The following is a 21,961-nucleotide window of genomic DNA, read 5'->3' as shown; positions in this document are numbered from 1 at the left end:
AGGTGAAGGTTATTGAGCATGTTGTGAAGTCATGGATGTGGAGCAATGTAAAGGGTCAGCAGGCTCCAGCCCACCCCTGCCAGGCCAGCAGGTCCCCTTTTCCTTATTCCGGTCCTGGTTGCATCTTTGTACTTCCTGTCTCCTGCAGCCCCCTGGGCCGGCACGATGATAACATCCGCTTTCGTCAGCTCTTGTGTCCAGATCCCTTCTGTGAGGTGTGTAATAATGCAACTGCTGAAGTCAATTGGCTGCTGTTCCCGGAGAGCCTGGAAGATTCTGCTTCTTCTATGTCCCCTTTGGCTTCCACAGCTCCTGTGGCCGATTCATCATTGACTCTGTCCCCTGCCTTCTCAGCAGTCTCTCCAAGAGATCTACTACCAGCCTCTCTGCCTGAGCCTTCCCCATTGCCCCCCTCCATTCTTTCACCTAGCTCCATGAGCCCCTTAGCTGACTTTTTGTCACCCTCACCATTGGGTCACACTCTGGCATTAGAGCCTTTTACTTCCTTGGATTCCGAATTCTCAGTAGATTATTCCTCACCCCAACCCCTTGCCTTTCCCCCTCTCCTACCACATGACATGCAGACAGCATGTCCTGTTCTCCCACCAGAGGCCACTTTGTCTCTGAATACTATCTTTTCCCTTGACCCCACCCTTTCCCATGATATCAACCGCTTATCAGATTTGTCCCAAGCAATGAAACCCGCTGATTCTTTCGCACCACCAAGCCTATCTGTTTTACCACAACCAGACTGCACTTTAACTGTCACTCAGGCTAAATCAGTTGCCATCTTACTGACTCCTGTTTCTGAGAATTTGCCTACAGAAAGCCCTGGCGTGTTGTCCCCTTATGTACCAACACTTACAGGTATTGATCATTCAAGCCTGTCAATTTCAGACTTCTCTTGGTGGCAAGCTCATGCCAAAGACTTAATCCCTTCCACATTGGCACAATGTGATTTCAATCAAGAGTTTCTCGCCCTTCACTCTTCAGAGGCCTCTTTTCGGGGAGACCCTGCAGCCAACCTCATAGAGCCTGGTAATCTCTCATGTCTCAGCCCTGATGTCCTGGCACTCCTGGAGAGACAAGTACAAAAGAGGAGCGATTTCCTGATGTGGAAAGAAAAGGAAAAGAAAAAGAAAAAAGATTCTTTTCCAGAACAATTGAGGCCAGACTATCAACTAAATCCCTCAGGGATCATGTCAGAGTCAGTTGCTGATAAACCTGTGCATCAACAACCCCCATATCCTAAGACCGTGGAGGACCAATTACAGCAAAAACCTACCCAGCTCTTCTGGGGTCTCCCATCTCTACACAGTGAGTCCTTGCCCTCTGCCGTTCATGTCTCCAGTGACAGTTCCTCAAACTTTATTTTCAATAGAAAGTCAAATGCCTCTACAGGCCAAGAATCCCCAGGACTTCCCCATCCCCAACCTCTGTCCTTGCCTGAGATTCAGCCTGAACCCTCGCCTCAAACCCTGCCTCAATCTCAGCCCCTACCTCTCACTCAGGTCCAGTCCCAAGCTGACCCAAATTCCCCACTCCTGGTCACACCTCCTGGTCCTCTACCCCAGGTTAGGATCTGTGGAGTGTATTTCCATAGACCTCAGAATGAATCAGAATCTCTCTCCTCATCTGAAATTCAACAGCTGGAATGGAACGTGTTGCAGAAACAACAGGAAAGTTTGTGGGGCTTACCCTCTGTGATCCAAAGATCTCAGGAAGCCTTTTGTCCATTAGCGCCTAACACTTCTCACCACCAGCACCCTCAGGCCCATGTTTCAGTCTCCATCCTTCCTGGGGAGTTTGCTCTCAGCGATGAACTTCGGAAGAAACTCGAGCATCACCTTCGAAAGAGGCTCATTCAACACCGGTGGGGCCTGCCCCGGAGAATCAGAGAGTCTGTGTCACTCATGTTGCCTCCAGATGGTTTTCTAGAGGCATCTAAGTCAGAGAGCAGTGATGGAGTCTCACTGATCTCTGTGTTTAAGGGTCAGAGTAGCAAACATGTAAGTGTTGAATCGATTCAACCTGGAAGCTCCCGTGAGAGAAGCTCGGAAATGCTCCAGCTAGAGAAAGATGTGGGGAAAGATCAGGAACACAGCCAAGAGAATGGTCAGGAAGATCCCCTGTTGAAAGACCCAAACAGCTCTTCAGATAAGGATCTGGGGTATGACTCTGAGAAAAACATAAGCAGTCAGATCGTGAGTCTCTCAGAGAAAAATTTAAGGGGGTCAGCAGAGAGTCTACAACTTGAAAATGTCCTAAAAGTACATTTGAGTAAGAAGTTTGAGGAAATAAATGAGGGTCGACTCCCTGGGACTGTGCATAGTTCATGGCATGCCATCAAGCAAACATTGATGCTTTCTGCAAAATCCCACACCGAAATGAGAGAGAGAAGTTTGCCATCATCAGTGGGTGAGTGCTATTCCTTGAATACCTTCCAGGGCCTGACTTTTGTTGATCCCAGTGCACAGCAGATGCTGGAAGCACATATTAAAAGGTTTCGTATGAGGATGTTGTGGGGCCTTCCTTCCAAGGTCCTTGAATCCATACAAATTTTTAAACTGAAAGATGCCTCATCCCAGTCCTTGTCCCATGCCAGCTTTGCCTCCTCAACCAATGCGATTTCTGAGCCAGACTCCAAATTTGGGAACTCCAAGTCTTTTAGCAGAAGCTCTAAATCTTTCCATGGAAGCAAAGTGGGAACAACCAATTCAGCCCCTGTCCTGGGTCACTGTCTGCCTGCCACCTCACCCGTGGGGAGAGGACAGAGGGTCCTGAGACAATCACACTCTGCTGTCAACCATGAACTTGCAGAGGATGTTCAGAAAATTAAGGATCCCAGACAGATTCGTCTGCCTGTCTCACTCTGCATCACAGGGAGAGGAAGTCATAGACAGGTGCAACTAGCTGATGGATATCCCCGAAAGCCACTTGCAAAGCAAGCTGGAGCCAGATTTGAGCCAAAGTATAAGAGTATGAGTTCCAGTGATAAAGGAAAAATGCAACAGGGCAAAAAGGTGAAGTCAGAACCTGTTTCTATGCCCAAAGTGTCTAGGGAGATATTCAAGGCTGAGGAGCTTGAGTGTCTTCAATTAAAAACGAATGACATGTTGACAACCAACAAATCAGGGAGCTCCCAAATAACAAATGTGAATGAGAATAAAGCACAAACTACTGTGACCACTGAAAGCCCTCCACCCAAACTACCAGTTCCCCAAGATCCTAAACGCGTATCCCTTAAAGAACAACTGCTTGATGAGTTAAAGTTTAGATTGGAGAAGAGGAAGCATAGCGAGGCTGAAGGCCAACCCATGGACATGTCCCTTGCTTCAGATAACTTGACTTACAAGGCCTCACCGATTCCTGGCCAGGGTGTCTCAGGTGGGGACACAGGAGAGTCCCAGGTGCTGCATGTCCATGTGGAGGACAGAGGAATCAGGATGGAGCAGCAACAGGAACCCTGGGTCCCTAAGCATGGCTTCCAGAGGTGCCAGGATAAGAATTTCCCACCATCTGTGAAGAGAGTGAGCTCCCCAGGGTGTAGAGCAAAAGAGCTAGGTGGAGGGGATGCAGGGCTGGGGACATCCCAGCTTAGGAGGAAGAGTTTCCCTCCTCAGGAGACAGTACGAGAGGAGATGCTTGTGAGCAAGTCTTCCCAGACCCTTTCAAAGAAAGGACAGTCTATTCCTGAAGGCCATATCAGAAAAAGAATGAAGCACTTTTTGCAGTGGCTGTATCATGGAGAAAAATGCAAAAGGCAAGATCCCCAGGAAAAGGGCAGCCCCATATCAAGCGTGCAGAGCAGACGCCTAGTTAAAAGTAGATCCGCTGCTACTGGATCAACAGAGGCTCAGAAAATCGTGACAGACATCAGGAAGTTCCTAGAGGAGAAACTGGGGTATCAGCATGCATTAGATGCCACCAGCTCTCAAGAGGACCCTCTTTCCCCAGTGCACTTTGGGCAATCTCAAAAAAAGGCTGAAGTACTGGTCCACACAGAGCCTGTCCGGGGACATCCTTTCAACTTCAACGCTTCCTCTAAAGTGACAAATCCCAAGTCCCGCCACCAAGAAGCTATCTTGGCTGGTCAGAGCTATCCTCCAAGTACAAGACACATCAGAAACAAGAAAAGACAGCCCCAGAAAGCTGTGGCATTTAAGGACCAGCAATTGTATCAGAAACATCCCCCACCAGTGCCCCACAGGGAGCCTGTGCCCCACCCAAGCCCCACCCACAGGTGTCAAGCTGGCCAGGCCTGTCCAGCTGCACCCACCAATGCTGAAGGCAAGGTATCCAGAGATCTGTCTCTACTGTTTAGACAGAAAACACTTCTTCAGAATTTCCAAGGAGGAAAACTGCCCATCTAAAAATAATTCCTTCCTTGTGGAGAATGTTGATCCTCCCCATAAATGTTTCTCTAATAGCAAGATTTTCTGTGTACTGTGTTGAGGGCATGGGTTTGGGTAACTCAGGGATTATATCTAAGGGAAGAATATAGTTTTGCTCTTACTTACTGCTTCTTTTGGCTTTGGCTCAAAGGTGACCAATCCTCTGGATTTCTTGTTGAGAAATAGATACCATGTGCCCCCCACCCCCACCCTCTGCAAAAGACCATTTCCTCCTGATGACATTTGAGGAGATGGGCTTTGTCTGCTACCTCTTGGCTTAGCCTTAAAGAAAATGTATAGCAGACCACACACCTTCCTCACTGAATGTTTTACATCCTTTAGAGAAGTAGGAAAGACAGGTCTTCTATATCTGAAGAGGCTTAAGGATGGGTTTAGTTTCTGAAAATAATCCTGAAGAAGAAATAAATCTTAATCGTTATTGAGAACTCAGTGACCAGAGGCTCCTACATGGGTCTGAATCCCTTGAATGGCAGTGTTTGGGTGTGGATGTTACTGTACTGGATGCTGGGCTGGTTGCCGAAGGGTCCAGGAACAGCATAAAAGCTGCTTAAGAATCTGTTTCACGTGGGTCATGTTAATGTAATGTTTTGGTCAGAAAAGCATACTTTAAACTTGACATTGAGGTTTCCCTACGAAAAAACACTTTGGGGAAGTGGTTCCCTTCCTTGGGTATTTTTTTCAGGCTGCTCAGTTGATGAATTTTTTTACAGAGCAAAATCACCACTCCAGCTGTCAGTGGTAGGAATGTTGACTAGGCAGTCCCCTATCTTCCAGGGTAAAATACAGCTGCTGCTGCTGATGCTAAGTCGCTTTAGTTGTGTCTGACCCTGTGCGACCCCAAAGATGGCAGCCTACCAGGCTCTCCTGTCTCTGGGATTCTCCAGGCAACAATACTGGAGTGGGTTGCCATTTCCTTCTCCAATGCATGAAAGTGAAAAATGAAAGTGAAAGCGCTCAGTCGTGTCCGACTCTGTGGGACCCCATAGACGGCAGCCCACCAGGCTCTCCCATCCATGGGATTTTTCAGGCAAGAGTACTGGAGTGGGGTGCCATTGCCTTCTCCAAAATACAGCTGAGAGTAAGGAAAAGATGTCTTAAAATGAGACATCTGAAAGAATGTACTTGCTGGTGGAACAAAGGTTAATGCCTTATTATTCCCATATTGTGACCGTGTCCTGCTCCCCTACTCCTCAGTCTGATCCAAGCACATCCTTGAGGCTGAGAGAAGAGCACAGCACACTGATGCTTTATAGCAGAAAGGCATCAGGGCATCTCAGAGTACTGAAACAGCATCTCCAAGGATGTCATCAAGATGGCATCCCCCTCTTTGGGGAAGGTGGTGAAGGTGATCGTGGTGCTTTCCTTCCATCTGTGTTTGATGGCAGTATACAAGATACTGCCCTTAGTGTGTACAGTTCACCAAGCAGGATGAAGGTGCCACCTTTGATATTAATAGCCTTGGTGGAGCCATGGTAGACCTCCCCCAGAATACGTGCAGCTCATGAACCAAAGGTGAGTCCTAGAACTATGCCCTGGGGTTATAGATATTTGGGATTCACCATGGACCTTTTTTTGGCCAAGGCTGCACACCCACTCACCCTTACAAGGAGGTCTAGAGAGGGAGGGAAACTCCAATACAGACTGGGACTCAAAAAGCTGGTGAGTATCCTCAGTTCAGTTCAGTCACTCAGTCGTGTCCGACTCTTTGCGACCCCATGAATCGCAGTACGCCAGGCCTCCCTGTCCATTACCAACTCCCGGAGTTCACTCAGATTCATGTCCATCGAGTCAGTGATGCCATCCAGCCATCTCATCCTCTGTCATCCCCTTCCCCTCCTGCCCCCAATCACTCTCAGCATCAGTGTCTTTTCCAATGAGTCACTTTTCCTCTTCGCGTGAGGTGGCCAAAATACTGGAGTTTCAGCTTTAGCATCAGTCCTTCCAAAGAAATCTCAGGGCTGATCTCCTTCAGAATGGACTGGTTGGATCTCTTTGCAGTCCAAGCGACTCTCAAGAGTCTTCTCCAACACCACACTTCAAAAGCATCAAATCTTCGGCACTCAGCTTCCTTCACAGTCCAACTCTCACATACATACATGACTACTGGAAAAACCATAGCCTTCACTAGATGGACCTTTGTTGGCAAAGTAATGTCTCTGCTTTTCAATATGCTATCTAGATTGGTCATAACTTTTCTTCCAAGGAGTAAGCGTCTTTTAATTTCATGGCTGCAGTCACCATCTAATGAGATAATATTTCACACACACAGGAATGGCTAGAATAAAAAAGACAGATTCAAACAAGTGTTGGTGAGAATTCAAAAAAACTTGAACCCTGATACACTGCTTCTGGGGATGAAAACTGGTGCAAATTTTAGGAAAACAGTCTGGCAGTGCCTCAGAATATTAAACATAGAGTTACCATGAAAGAAGTGAAAGTGAAAATTGCTCAGTTGTGTCAGACTCTTTGTGACCCCATGGACTATACAATCCATGGAATTCTCCAGGCCAGAATACTGGAGTGGGTAGCCTTTCCCTACTCCAGCAGATCTTCCTAACCCAGGGATCAAACCCAGGTCTTCTACATTGCAGGTGGATTCTTTACCAGCTGAGCCATCAGGGAAGCCCAGAGTTACCATATGACCCAGCAATTCCACTTCTAGGTATAATATACACTCAAGAGAAATGAAAATATATGTCCACAAAACTCCTGTAAACAAATGTCTATAGCCATTGTATTCATAAGAGTTAATGGTAGAAATAACCCACATGTCCATCAACTGATGAATAGGTAAATCAAATGTGTTCTATCTATGCAGTTAATATTATTTTGGCATAAAAAGCCATAAACTGATATATATTTCAACATGGCTGAACTGTGAAAACATGCTAATGAAAGAAGCCAGTCACAAAATGACTACATATGACTCCATTCATATGAAACATCCAGATTAGGGAAACCAAGACAGAACAGAACGTAGATTAGTGGTTGCTTACAGCTGCAAGATGGGGGAAGGGGGTTATGAGGCTAAAGGTTATGAGGTTCTTTTTAAAGTCAGGAAAATATTTTAAAAATTGACTGTAGTAATAAAGCACATATCTGAGTATAATAAAAATCATGGAATTACACTTTAAATGAGTGAATTGTATGGTGTGCTCTAGTGTGTGCTTAGTCGCTCAGTCATGTCCAACTCTTTGTGACTCCATGGACTGTAGCCCTGCCAAGCTCCTCTGTCCATGGGGATTCTCCAGGCAAGAATACCGGAGTGGGTTGCCATGCCCTCCTCCAGGAAATCTTCCTGACCCAGGGATCGCATCCAGGCCTCCCACACTGTGGGCAGGTTCTATACCATCTGAGCCACTAGGGAAGCCCAAGCACACTCAAGTGGGTAGTCTATCCCTTATCCAGGAGAACTTCCTGACTCAGGAATCGAATTGGGGTCTCCTGCATTGGAAGCGGATTCATTACCAGCTGAGCTACCTGGGAAGCCCTAATTGTATGGCATGTGAACTGTGTTTCAATAAACTGTAGAAACAAAAGATTACAAAGAAGTGCTTGAGGATGACAAGAAGGAGAGAGGATATGGCAATAGATGCCAACACATTTTTGGAAGATGGAAATCTGGTGGAGGAATGGTAACTGACAAGCAGAAGAGGCAAAGTGCTGGCAAACCAATTCACACCACAAAACCCTGGAAGATGAATGACCCGGTGGCACCAGATAAGAAAAATCAGCGGCTCTTTGCTATAAACATGTTGACCTTTTTTTTTTTTTTTGGTTCTGCATTGGGTATAATTAAAATTTTTGTGGGGGGTGGTATTCTCCTTCAATGTTTTGTAAATTCCTTTGAAATGTGCAGAGGATCCCAGATGTCTTGCTGGGGACAGAGCCTGAGATAACTTTTATGCTGGCATTGTTTACTTCTGGCGTCTGAAGATGGTGGTGGTGGTAGCTGTAGGAATCAAAGCTAGAAATCTCAACAGTTAGGTAAAATCCAGGACAGCAAACAATATACTGTTTTTTAAGTGTATTTATATGAAAATAATTAAACTTGTGGAAAAGTTGCATGGATGATAAAGCCATGTACCCTTTATCCAGACTTACCTACTAACATTTGGACCCATCTGAGATCCCTCCCTTTTCTGTCTCTTTGACTCTGCTTCTTTTTCCCTCCCTTCCTCTCCTTTCTGTTTATATATGAGTACACACATATATACATATATGAAAAATATGCGTATGTTTCTGAATATTTTAGAATATACTTTATGTGTTATGCACCTTCTCATTGAATATTTCATTGTGTATTTAAGAAAAAAAGATTCTCTTACATATAGTACAATTATTTATCCTCTTCAGTAAATGTAACAATAATTTAACAATGGCTTTATACTTAACTGATCTATTAATATTCAATTTTTTTCAATTTATTGAGTAATGTCCTTTGTAATTTTTTTTTCAAAACCTTCATTAAAGGATTCAGTGTAAAATCACAGGTTGTACTTAGTTGTCTTGTATCATTAGTCTCCTTTAATCTGGATTAGTGTTTTTTAGTCTTCCTTTTTTAGGACAAGGCCATTTTTTGAAGAATATATTTGCTGTGTCATCTTTATAACCTCTTTCTTTTGGTGGAGCTTATCTTGCTCAGACTTGAGAGAATGTTTTTACAGTTGGGACTCCTAGGGACCTCGGGAAGAGTCAGGACCAGCCTTTCTCTGGGGGGAAAAAAAAAGAAAAAAAACAAAACAAAATAACATCAGAGATACAAAGATATGTGGAGGGACTTTTTTAAACAAATACACCTCCTGTAGTCAAGGGAGGTGGGTATGGGCAATGGAGTGGACTTGAAGTGTATCTTCCTTTTGGGTAGAAACAATGGTGGCACTGTGGATGCAGGAGAAGACAGGTAAAGCAAGGAGCTGCCATTGCTGGTAAACCCTCCTCAGAGGGGAGGGAAAGAATTAGGTACCTGGGGTCAAGACTGAGTCATCAGACTCAATGAGGGAATGCAGGCAAGCCAAGTATGGAAATGACACAGGGCTTAATTTCAGCAGTTTATAATCTAAGGAAGCTATAAGGGGGTACAACGAGCAAATGACTAATAACTAGCATAGGGAGATGAAATAAATACATGTACACCATCAACAAAAGTGATGTTATTGTCTACAAAGGTATGGAGATGCCAATAGAAATTTTAGTGAAAAGAAAGTAGATGAGAAAAAAATCATAAAAGTTTTCATGGAAGAAGTAACTATTGATGTGAGTCAAAAAAGTCAGAAAGTATCACTAAATATAACTGTGTTCATTAGAAGTTATGCTAAAGAGAAGCCCACTCCTTAAATCAGAGTGTATTTGGTCCTGCAGGTTGTGTTCTGTAAAATAAATAAAAAATTTTAAATGTTGTGAGGAGAAGAAGGGATTTGTCAGATGAAAGAGGGAGCAGCAGGAAGAGACACTCTATGTGTGGAGGGGGCTAGGTTTGAGAACCTTAAGGGGCTGAATAGCTTAAGAGGGGTGTTGGGAAAAAAGAATTACCCAAGATTTCTACATTGTTTGCTATAGGGTGCTATGAGTGTGCCGTGCCCTTGTTTCTCTTTTTGTCATGTTTCCTGTTTATTAATATAGGCCACTCTGCACACTTGTGCTTTTTGGTGAATTCTTTGAGGAGATACGGGGGGAGTGGGTGACATATATTTGTGCCTCTGGCTCCATGCAGGTAAAGAAACATATATGAGGGGAAGCTGGAGTTGAAGGCAGAGTAGACCTTGGAGGTGTATATCCCTTGGCACAGCAGAGTGTTATATATTATGTGGGGCCCAAAGGGTGACCACTAGGCAATAAGAAGGTTGCAGGTAATATCTAGGTAACAGGCGGAATAAATAGGAATTTTCACTAAAATAAATATATGGTATGTGAATGGGTGGTTGGGAAGGTAGATCAGAAGTATCTAAAGGGCCCTGGATCTGCTGGGTTGGGTGGTGGGGGAAAGACTGTGGTTTCATCTTTCTTGTGTTGTCCCCTCCCCCGCCCTCAAGAACCTTGGGTGTTTATGCTAAACCTCTTGTGATGTGGGCCTAGAACTCTAGCCTAGAATGTGCACTTTAAATGCCCTGATGCCTGAGGCAGCAATGCACTTCTGATGATTTGGATCATCTTCTTTGTCTGAGGAACCTTACTGCACCATGGCTGAGTTCCAGCTCAACTTCCTAAGTTTTCCCATCCTTGCCTTTGTGTGTTGGGTGGGGCTCCTTCTTCTGTCACTGTGCTACCTAAAGGGGAACTCAAGTTTCTCAATATTTTGGAAGCAGGGAGACATGGATCAGGTCAGTAAGCCAGAGTTCCTCAAAGATACTAAATCTTTCTTTTCAAACGGATGCATTCAGTGCTATCAGTTTCCCTCCAGGTACTGTTTCTTTTGTATCTCACAAACTTTGACAAGTTGTATTTTAATTTTCATTTAGTTAAAAATTTTTCTTTTTCCTCTTCAGATTTCTTCCTTGACCCATTTGTTAGTAGCATGCTGTTTACTCTTCAAACATTTTGGCATTTTGGCCTTTCTAACTATCTTTCTAGTTTAATTCTATTGTCATCTAAAAACACATTTTGTATGATTTCTAGTTTGCATTTGTTAAGATGCATTTCATGGTCCAGAGTGTGGTCTATTTTGGTCAATGTTCCATGTGTGCTTGAGAAGAATGTGTATTCTGTTGTTGGATGAAGTATTCTATAAATGTCAATTAGATCCATTTGACTGACGGTGCTGGTTAGGTCAACTCTACCCTTACTGATTTTCTGCCTGCTGAATCTGTCCATTTCTGATAGAGGGGAGTTGAAGTCTCCAAAAACAACAGTAGATTCATCTAATTGTCCTTACAGTTGGCCAGTTTTTGCTTCACATATTTTGACAGTCTGTTGTTAGACTGTATACATGTTAAGGATTGTTGTGTCTTCTAAGAGAACTGACCCTTTTGTTGTTATGTACTGTCCCTCTTTATCCATTATAACTCTCCTTGTTCTGAAGACTGCTTTGTCTGAAATTAATATAGCTCCTCCTGCTTCTTTCATCAGTCTTAGCATGGTACAGTATCTTTATTTTTCAAGTGGGTGTTTGGTAGGCAACACATCATTGGATCTCATGCTATCCACTGACAATCTAGCTTTTAACTGGATGTATTTAGACGATTGACATTTAGCAATTTTCTATATAGTTGGATTAATATCCATCATGTCTGTAACTGTTTAGTATTTATTATAAGTATTCTTTTCTTCTTCCCCTCTTTTTCTGCCTTTTCTGGTTTTAAACAAGTACTTTATAGGATTCCATCTCTCTCTTCTCTTAGCATATCAAGTATTCTATAAAAATATTTTAGTAGTTGCCATAAAATTTGCAATATATTCAATACATTAACAATTAATGTACTAACAACTAATACACTGACAACTCAAATCTACTTTCATATAAACACTATAACACTTCATAAGTACTATAGGTTCTGTTATAAAAGAGTTCCCAATTCCTCCCTCCTATCCCTTGTAACACTGATGTCATTTATTTCACCTATCCATGCACTTGATCACTCAATACAGTATCAGTAGTATCATTAAGTCAATTGAGAATAAGAAAAATAAGTGTTTTATTTTTTTCTTTTACCATCATTGATTCCTTTTCCTCTCTTCCTTGATGAAGACTTGAGATGCTGTTTTCCTTCTTCCTATAGAACTTCCAGGGAAGTTCTGCTGTTGCTGACTATCTCAGTTTTTGTCTTGAGACAGTTTTTATTTCTCCTTTACTTTTGAAGGATAATTTCAGTAGATAAAAAGTTCTGGAGTGATTTTTTTGTTTCAACACTTTAAATAGTTCAATTTTCTTTTTGCTTGCATGGTTTATGATCAAAAATGAAAGTGAAAGTCACTCAGTCAACTCTTTGCATCCAATATCCAACTCTGTGTGACCATCTAGGCGAGATACTGGAGTGGGTAGCCTTTCCCGTTTCTAGGGGATCTTCCCAACTCAGGGATCAAACCCAGGTCTCCTGCATTGTAGGTGATTCTTTATCAGCGGAGCCACAAGGAAAGCCCAAGAGCACTGGAGTGGGTAGCCAATTCTTTCTCCAGCAGATCTTTCCGACCTAGGAATCAAACTGGGGTCTCCTGCACTGCAGGTGGATTCTTTACCAACTGAGCTATCAGGGAAGCTCTGGTTTATGATGAGAAGCCCATAATTCTCATCCTTGTTCCTCTAGAGGTACAGCATTATTTTCTTCTGTTTTCTTTCAAAATTTTATCTTTCACATACCTAGCAGTGTTAATAAAATATATCCAGGTTTAGACTTTCTTAGTATTTATGCTGCTTGGTGTTCTCTGAGCATCCACAATCTATGGTTAGTCTATCATTAATTTTGGATAATCTTGGGTTGTTAGTTCTTCAGATGTTTCTTCTGCTCTGTTCTTCCTTCGCATTTTAATATTTCCATTGCATGTATTGATACACTACACATTTTGAAACTGTCTCAGAATTCTTGGATATTCTGGGTTTAAATATTAAATTTTTCTCTCTTTGCATTTCAATTTGAAAAGTTTCTATTGCTATATATTCAATGTCACTTATTTTTTTAAGAAGAAAAAATTAAAAACATTTTAAACCTTTAAAATTGATAAAAAGAATATTAAAGTCTATTAATTAGAGTCATATTATTCCTGGATAATGAATATCTGAGTATCTAGAGGACTGAGAGAATGAGCCCCAGCACTTCATTCTTTTCTTTTTGTTCTCGGCATCAGGGCAGAACCAGGAGGAGAAGGAAAGGAGGCACACTGAAAGGTAAGGTTCTGCCTGTTTCACCGGATCTCTCCAAGGGTGACCCTTCCTGCCTTTTCCATGAGATCCCAGGTCCGTGACCTCTGACGATGTCAGTGGCTAGACACTGTTTCTCTCAGAAACCAGAGGTATCTGGGGCGAGGCTCATGGGGAGGCAGTCCAAGCCTGAGAGACTTCTCAGATTCCCTGTTTTTCTCATGGCTGGGCTTGAAGCCACGATGGACCTGGGCAGTGGGTGTTTCCCCACAGGTGGCCATGTGAGATGCCAAGAGTCAGAACTTCTGTGTCCTGACTTTGTATCAGTCCTCTGACTTCCTGGATGATCAGATTCCTCTTTAAAGTAAATAACCATTGACCCTTATTCCTCAAAGGGCAGTTCTGAATATCACGTGGGAGAATACATATGAAAGCCCTTTGTGAATGATAAGGCAACATATGTATTTCAGCCTTGCTATTATTATCACTGACCATGTAAACTTATATTCTAGTTCTTGAGACTCTCCAATCCACCAAGGGTACCACTAAAGGACATTCTACTTAGCCTCCTATAAGTTCTCTTTGTTCCTACCTTCATCACTCTCCTGGTTTCCCAGGTTGGAGAACTTGCCAGAGCGAAGCAGAGGAGGCAAGGACGGAGCTTTATCTTCTGCAAAGGTGACTAAACATTTCCTTCTTTCCTGTATCCCACTTTTTTAGTGGAGTCCTTGAATTTCTAGGGCCTCAGTAAAGCCTGGGATTGACATGGGAGGGAAAATCCTCAGATTCAGAATGTGAAAGCCATGGGGAGAGGGATTAAAAGATACATTGTGAGATTAAGGAAGTTGAAGAATGTGAAAAGATAGTATACACTGGGCAGCCATACTTTTGCCAGAGGTACCAGGGCCTCATGTTTTTTCCTGGTCCTGGCTGTAGTTTTGTACATCCTATCTCCTGCAGCCCCCTGGGCCAGCATGATGATACCACCTGCTTTCGTCAACTCTTATGTCCAGACCCCTCCTGTGAGGTGTGTAATAACGCAACTGCTGAGGTCAATCGGCTGCTCTTCCTGGAGGCCCTGGAAGATGCTACTTCCTCTGTGTCTCCTTTGGCTTCCACAGCTCCTGTGACTGAGTCATCGTTTACTCTGTCCCCAGCCTTCTCAGCAGTCCCTCCAGGAAACCTACCACCAGCCTCTCTGCCAGAGCCATCCTCACTGCCCTCCTCTGTTCTCTCCCCTAGCCCAATGACCCCCTTAACTGACTCTTTTTCCCCCTCACCAATGGGCCACTCTCTGGCCTCAGAGGCTTTTTCTTCCTTGGATTCCGAATTCCCAGTGGATTATTCCCCACCCCAAACTGTTGCTTTCCCCCTTCTCCTACCACATGACACTCAGACAGCAGACCCTGTTGTCCCAGCAGAGGCCACATTGTTTCTGGATACCATGTCCTCTCTTGACCCCACCCATTCCCAAGAAAGCAACCCCTTATCAGATTTCTCCCAGGCAATGAATCCCACTGATTCTTTTGCTTGTCCTCATGCACCACCAACCCCATTTGTTTCACCACTGCCAGATGGCACTTTATCTGTGACTCAACCTAAATCAATTTCCACTTTATTGAAGCCTGTTCTGGAGAAGTCATCTCCAGATAGCCCTAGTGAGTTGTCCACTTGTGTTTCAACAATCAGAGGCACGGAGCCTTCAAGCTTATCAATTTCAGACTTCTCTTTGTGGCAAGCTCAGGCCATGAACGTGCTCCTCCCAGCATTACCACACTCTGATTTTCAGCGAGAGCATGTTTCCCTCCATCCACAAGGCACTTATCTCTGGGGAGACTCTGTTCCAAAGCACAAGGAGGCCAATAGCCATTCTTTCTCTGGCTTTCACATCCGTGGACTCTCGGAGAGACAAATAAAAAACAGAATGGCTTGCCAGAGTTTAGAGAACAAAGAAAAGGAAGAGGGACCATTTTCAAAACAGAAGTGGTCAGAATACCAATGGACATCTTCAGGGAATTTGTTGCAGTCTCTTGGTGTGCAGAACACCACAGCCCCCCAAACTGGCTGGAACAGTGAAAGCAAACCAGAGAAGCTTCACATTTGTCAGCAGCTCTTATATGTCAAGACTTTGGGGGGAAACTTGCAGCAGAAATACAGCCAGCTCTTCTGGGGTCTTCCCTCTTTGCACAGTGAGTCCCTAGTGGCTACTCTTCTGGTTTCTAGTAGTAGTTCCCCTCCAGAGTCTCACTTTGTCTTATTCAATGGAATCTGTAATGCTCCTGCAGCCAAAATGCGGGATCAAGAATCTCCACCACTTCTTCATTCCCGTCCCCGTCTCCTTCCCCATGTATATCCACCACAATGCTTGCCTCAAACTAAGCCACAATCCCAGTCTCTACCTTTCACTCAGGTCCAGCCCCAGGCCCACCTTCAAGCCCGACTCCCAATGCTATCATCCTCTTCTCCATCCCAAATTAGGGACTGTGGAGTGTCTTTCCACAGATTCCAGAATGAGTCAGACTTTCATATTGCAACTGAAAATCAACATCTGGAGTGGCATGTGTTACAGAAGCAACAGGAAAGTTTGTGGGGTTTAGTTCCTGTGCTCCAAAAATCTCAAGCCACTTGTTCTCAAGCTCATAACGTCCCACTGGTCAACCAGCCATCTCATGCCTACATACCAGTCTCTATCCTTCCCGGCCATTTTCATATCACCAGTGAACCCCAGGAGAAACTGGAGCTCCATGTTCCAAGGAGGCTAAATCCACGCTGGTACCTCCAAGCCTGTAGGAATCTAGAGTCTCTAGCAGTGATGGGGCCTCAGTGCAAATTAGCAGAAGTACCTCAGCAGAGAGGCAGGCATGTTCAGTTACAACGTTCCAAGCTTCAGGGACAGGGTAGCAACAATATAGAGAAGACTGAACTGGGTCTCCCAGGAAATTTCCAGGAGAAGGTCTCAACAAAGTTTCAGCTAAGGGATGACATGAGGAAGAATCTTGGCTATATCCTTGAGAAGAGCCCAGAAGATAGCCCACAAGATGTCTCCGAATGCTACCTAGTGCAGGGTCTGAGGGCTGCCTTGGAGACAAAAACTAACTGTGTGTGTCAGTCAAGGAATCACTCAAGGAATGAATTATTAAATGTCTCAAGAAAGGACATAGATCGGAATCAAATAAAAAACATTCTTAGATTACATGTGAGCATGAAGTCTTGGCAGATCAGTGTGGGTAGGATTCCTACAGGCGTGTGTCGTTCATGGCTGGCTGACGACAATACTTTGCTTTCTTCTGCAAGCTCCCAAACCAATGTGGAAGACCCACATTCAAAAAACATAACTGGAGGTAAAGTATGCCACCAGATTAGCACCCCAGAGCTTTCTTTTCTTGATCACAACACCCTAAAGGTGCTAGAAGCCCATATTTTAAGGTTTCGTGTGACTCAGAGATGGGGCTTACCCCTCAAGGTTCTTGAATCCATAAAATTCTATACGTTGAGAGAAGCCAAAACATGGCCTCTTCCTCAATTTGACTTTCCCTCCTCAACCTCCCATATTTCTGGGGTGGACTCCAAAGATGAGCTTTCTGAGCCTCTTGAAGAAAGATCTAAAACTTCTCAGGGAAATAAGGTGAGAACCACAAATTCAACCCCCATGCTGGATCATCCTCTCCCTGTTATCTCATCTGTGGGCCAAGAAGGACAGAGGGCCCCACAACCATCATACTCTGATACTTACCAAAAGCTTGCAGAGGACATTCAGACAATTGAGTGTCGCAGACAGACTTTTCAGCCCATCACACATGGAAACAAAGGCAAAGAAAGTCAGAATGAGACTCTACTGGACAACAGATGCAGGCCAGTGGTGCCCATAAAGCAAGCTGGTTACAGACCTGAGCCAAGGGATGAGACTGTGAACTTCAGTGATAGAGTAGAAATGGTTCAGGGCCAAAAGATAGCGAGGAAGAATTCAGAACATTCCACAATGTTCAGTGTGTCCAGGGAGATATTCAGGGCCAAGGAGCTTCATGCTCTTGAATCACAATCATGTAACATCTTGACAACCAGCAAATTGAGAAGCTCCCAAATGACAAAGGCCAAAATGATTAAAGTAGAAACTACCCTGACCACTCAATGTACCCCACCAAAATTATCTGTTCCCCAAGATTCTGAAATATCAGACTTTCAAAAACAGATCCTTACTGAGTTAAAGTTTAAATTCAAGAATAAGGGGCATAGCCAGGCTGACCACTGTCCCACAGACACGTCCCCGACTTCAAGTAGGTTGCCTTCCAAGTCTTCACAGACTGCTGCCCAGAGTGTCTCCACTGGGGACATGGCAGCTTCCCAGGTGTCGCACATCCACTCGGAGGACAGTGGGACCAGCATGGAGCAGAGGCGGGATCCCTCTAAGCAGGCACTATTGAAGTGCCAGGATAATAACTTCCCACCTGCTGCAGAGAGAGAGCCTTTGGGCTCCAAAGCAGGAGAATACAGAAGTGAAGATTCAGGAGCAGGGATGTCTACAGGCAGAAAGAAGAGCCACCCTGTTGAGGAAAGAGAATTAAAGGATGCTTCCTCATCTCTGTCACAGAGTGAGCAGCTTCCTACTGAAAGTTTCTTCAGAAACAAGATGAGGCGATTTTTTCAGTGGATTGATTTCATGAGAAAAATCAAAGACCAGGAAAGTGCCCAGCAAAAAGCCAAATTCATGTCAACCTTTGCACAGCACCAAGACTCAACTGAAAGTGCAGCTTTCTTTGTGAGTCATGGGCCCCTTGAAGCTCACGAGCTTATGAGAGCCATTGGGAAGATCCTAGAAGAGAAGCTGGCATGTAGGTTTGAATCTGAGGCCTTGCAATTAAGTCAGCACAAGAAGGAACTGCAGACCCAGGTAAAGCCTGGTAAGGGACATCCCTCCAACTACGGTGCTCTCCCCGACTTACGGCAAGAGGAATGGGTAAGTCCCAAGTCCTCAAACCAAAAAGCTGTTTATGCTGATCAGAGTTGTCTTGTAAGTGTCAGACAGAACAGAGATGGGGTCAGACATCCTCCAAAAGATGTGGCCTTTGAGGATCAGGTATTATGTCAGAGTCAACCTTCTTCCCTGTCCTCCAGGGAGCTCGCAAGCCATCCAAGCCCCACCTGTGTGCATCAAGAATGCCAGATCCCTCCAGCCCCACTCACTCCTGAAGAAGACACTGTGTTCAGAGATCTGACTCTTTTATTCAAACAGAAATCACTTCTCCAGCATTTCCAGGGAGAAGAAATTTCTCCAAAGAACTCATTCAGGCACTGAGAAAACCTTGCAGTTTTCATGATAACACATCCTCAGATGAAAACAACCTCCCTTTAGTAAATCGAGAATTTTGATCCTCCTCAATAAATGTTTCTTCTAATAGAGAAAGACTAATGCTCTTTGTGTACTGCACTCGGGGCGTGGGATTTAGTTATCCTGGTACTTGTATGTGGGAAATGGAAGGAGTAGTTCAGCTCATCCTGATTTCCTCTCTTGGTGTGTAAGAGGCTTCCTTGCAGGGAGCCTGACAGTGGTCTTCTCAGTTTTATCCTGGAGTCCTTTATTTGATCCTGCTCAGATATCCTCTACCTAAAGAACTTAATTATATTTATTAAAAAGGACAAAAATTTACACTAGAAATTTTTAGGCTTTTGCAAAGTGAGAAGATATCTTTAAGTCTAGAACTTGGCTTAAACTATCTTTTCATCTGCTCTCAAACTATCCTGAACCATATACAGCCATAGGGTGGGATGAGTTACTCTGGCAAAACATAGCCAGAATTGACTCTTGTTGCCTCAAAACGTTTTGGAGAATGCTTAGGCCTTGAGATTAGTGGTAGACAGAAATTTCCCTCTTAGATGTCTTGTTGAGGAATAAATGTCCTGCAATGAAGAAGCCTTTCATCCTTCACGAATTTTGTGGTGATGGGCCACATGTCCCACTCCTTGCTGCTGCTGCTGCTAAGTCACTTCAGTTGTGTCCGACTCTGTGCGACCCCATAGGTGGCAGCCCACCAGGCTCCCCCATCCCTGGGATTCTTCAGGCAAGAACACTGGAGTGGATTTCCATTTCCTCCTCCAATCCATGAGAGTGAAAAGTGAAAGTGAAGTCGCTCAGTCATGTCTGACCCTCAGTGACCCCATGGATTGCAGCCTTCCAGGCTCCCCAGTCCATGGGATTTTCCAGGCAAGAGTACTGGAGGAGGGTGCCATTGCCTTCTCCATTTCCCACGCCTTACCTGACCCTAATGAAAATAAGTAGCAGTTCACCCTTTACCTTTCCTCTACTCTTACTGGAGCAGTAGGGAAGACAGGATTTGCAGCTTTGCAAAGGCTGAGGGATATGAATATTTTCTTGAAGACAGTCTTACTTTTGTTTAGAAAATGTTCCTGATTCCAGAGTAACTCACAGGTTGGTGGCCATTGAATGGGGTGTGTATAGATAGACACGCTTTACAATTGTGGACCCTGGTCTGGCCAGGGTCAGAATTCAGCAGATTCTTCCGGCTGAAGAATCTGCTGCACGTGGGATGTTTAATCTGGAAAGCAGGTTTTGAGCTTGATGATGAGGTCTTCCTGCTTGTGAAAGCACCTCAACGAACAGGAAGAGCTGCTCCCCAAGGAAATCTCTTGAGGGTGGTATTACAGCAAGACCAAGCGATCACCTGGCCACTGTTTGCAGGAATGGTCATTGGGCAGCCTCTCAGAATTTTGGGGAAAAGTAGAGAGTAAAGTAAATGTAATGGTGGAGTGAGTGGGAAAGGAAGACAAAAATGAGAAGGGAAAGAATGACATCATCATCACTACTTACGATCCCATACTGACCACCCATCCAGTTCACCCAACACAACCCTACCTATGCCTCCAGCAGCTCCCAGAGACTACTCAGGGCTTTTAGAGTATGATGATACCATTTAAGCATAAGAGTATATGGGGTAATCTCTGAGCACCAAGACAGTATTCCTAGGGATGACATGAGGGATGTACCTCTATTCAGTGCCTGAGTTTCTAGTCATGCTATATCTTTCACCAAGATCACAGTAATTTAGGGGTGTATTAGTTATCTACTGCTGTATAACATGAAAGTGAAAGTCACTCAGTCGTGTCCAACTCTTTGTGACCGTAGGAACTCTATAGTCCATGGAATACTATACAGTCCATGGAATTCTCCAGGCCAGAATAATGAAATGGATAGCGATTCCCCTCTCCAGCGGATCTTCCCAACCCAGGGATCAAACACAGGTCTCCTGCATTGCAGGCAGATTCTTTATCAGCTGAGCCACCAGAGAAGCCCCTGTTGTATAATGGACATCCTCAAATTTATAGGCTTAAAAAAAAACACACTTATTTACTATCTCACAGTTTTTGTGGTCAGTAATTCAGACAAGACATATCTAGGTTCTCTGCTTTAAGGTCTCTCACATGGCTGCAATTAAGCTATCAGCTGGGGCTGGGGTATCATCCAAAGGTATGACTGTAGAAAGACCTACTTCGGTGATCACTTACATAACTGCTGGCAGGATGAAGATCCTCAAAGCCTGCTGGACTGAGATCTTCAATTCCTTGAATGTTGGCTGGAGCTGGCTGGAGTCTATCCTCAATTCCTTGCCATGTGGGCCTCTCCAATGCTTCATCAGGGTCAGAAGACAGTCTGCTAGGAAGAAACAAGTTACAATATTTTGGAAACTAATAGTGGAATTGATGTTCCATTACCTTTTTCCTTATTCTATTAAAAGCAAATTACAACCTACATTCAAGGGGCTGAGTAATTACACCAGGGTGTGACTATCAGGAGGTGGGGATCATTGGGGCCTTCTTAGAAGTCTTCCTAAAACAAGGTTTTCTTCTTGGACACCAAACTCAGTTAACTGAAGCAAAATTGGCCAGAGGTGTCAAGTGTATTGCCTTCATTCACATTCATATCATCAAGGTCAAAGCTATTTAATGGCTAAGTAGAGCAGTGGCTGGTAAGAAAAACAAAGAGGTTGGAGCATCCAAAGGAGGTGGGAAAGTAGGCCTGGAGGTAAAGGTGGTATGGGGTCACCTCGAATAATCAGGTGAAAGGAGGCCTGAGAACTACCTGACTCACTACTGCCAGTTTGCAGACTTGAGAGAGAAAAAAATTAGACGCAACATATTTCATCCTGCCTCCCCCAATATCTCCCCTCTGTTCTAGCTTTCAGATCGTAGGGCTAAAGAAGCTAACTTCAACTTCTGTAGAGACAGCCATGCTTACAGAGGAAGCAAATCCTACAGATTTTAAGGTTTAATTTCTGCTCTTATCAGTGTATTTAATATAGAGTTGGGAAACAACTACTTCACTTGCACATGGGCTGAGACTGTAAATGGGGTTAGCTTCCCAGAGGACAAGAGAGAAACTGTTACAGAAGGTGAGTGAAGGCTGAGTCTCACTGCCCCACTTTACCTTCCTGTCCAGAGTCATGACACTGGCTGAAGGTTAGACTTGCAGGAAATGCAAATCCTGTGTAGATTTCGGGAGAGGAAAGAGTCTCTAGACAGGAACTCAAAGTGGGAGGAATCAATCAGAGGTCTAATATTCATGTGAATAGACCATCCAATAATCTGACCTCTCAGTGTCTATCCCTTTTCAACCTACGGCTCTTTACCTCCATTCCAGTTCAGTTACAGCCATATTCTAGAGCTCATCATCAGAGTTATTTTTTCGCTCTGAAAAAATACAGTCTGACATTTCACCCTTTACTTTTCAGCTTATGCCCTTGGT

General features: G+C 44.1%; 2 protein-coding genes across 8 annotated transcripts in view; both read left to right on the top strand.

Annotated features, from left to right (window-relative positions):
- Nucleotides 1-4,840, top strand: part of LOC121818625 (spermatogenesis-associated protein 31D4-like) — a 201,702-nt gene extending 196,862 nt beyond the window's left edge. For all 7 annotated transcript variants that reach the window (XM_060410898.1, XM_060410897.1, XM_060410899.1 and 4 more), the window contains one exon: nt 149-4,840. In XM_060410898.1, coding sequence (XP_060266881.1) covers nt 149-4,373 — 4,225 coding nt within the window. In that variant the 3' untranslated portion in view covers nt 4,374-4,840. The remainder of the gene's footprint in view (nt 1-148) is intronic.
- An 8,322-nt stretch (nt 4,841-13,162) lies between these two features.
- LOC121818624 (spermatogenesis-associated protein 31D1-like) lies at nt 13,163-18,570 on the top strand. The gene is made up of 2 exons (XM_042243310.2): nt 13,163-13,233; nt 13,824-18,570. Exon 2 carries the CDS (start codon nt 14,117-14,119, stop codon nt 18,497-18,499), a length of 4,383 nt encoding a protein of 1,460 aa, XP_042099244.1. The 5' UTR covers nt 13,163-13,233; nt 13,824-14,116; the 3' UTR covers nt 18,500-18,570.
- The last annotated feature ends 3,391 nt before the right edge of the window (nt 18,571-21,961 follow it).

The sequence above is a fragment of the Ovis aries genome, chromosome 2 (assembly GCF_016772045.2).
Source record: "Ovis aries strain OAR_USU_Benz2616 breed Rambouillet chromosome 2, ARS-UI_Ramb_v3.0, whole genome shotgun sequence".
NCBI lineage: Eukaryota > Metazoa > Chordata > Mammalia > Artiodactyla > Bovidae > Ovis > Ovis aries.
The sequence above is the reverse complement of the archived record's forward strand: the minus strand, read 5'-3'. Positions and strand labels throughout refer to the sequence as shown.

Bases quoted from the DNA above. Each gene is read 5' to 3' on its own strand.
- LOC121818624 (XM_042243310.2), top strand. From the start codon at position 14,117: ATGTTTTTTCCTGGTCCTGGCTGTAGTTTTGTACATCCTATCTCCTGC.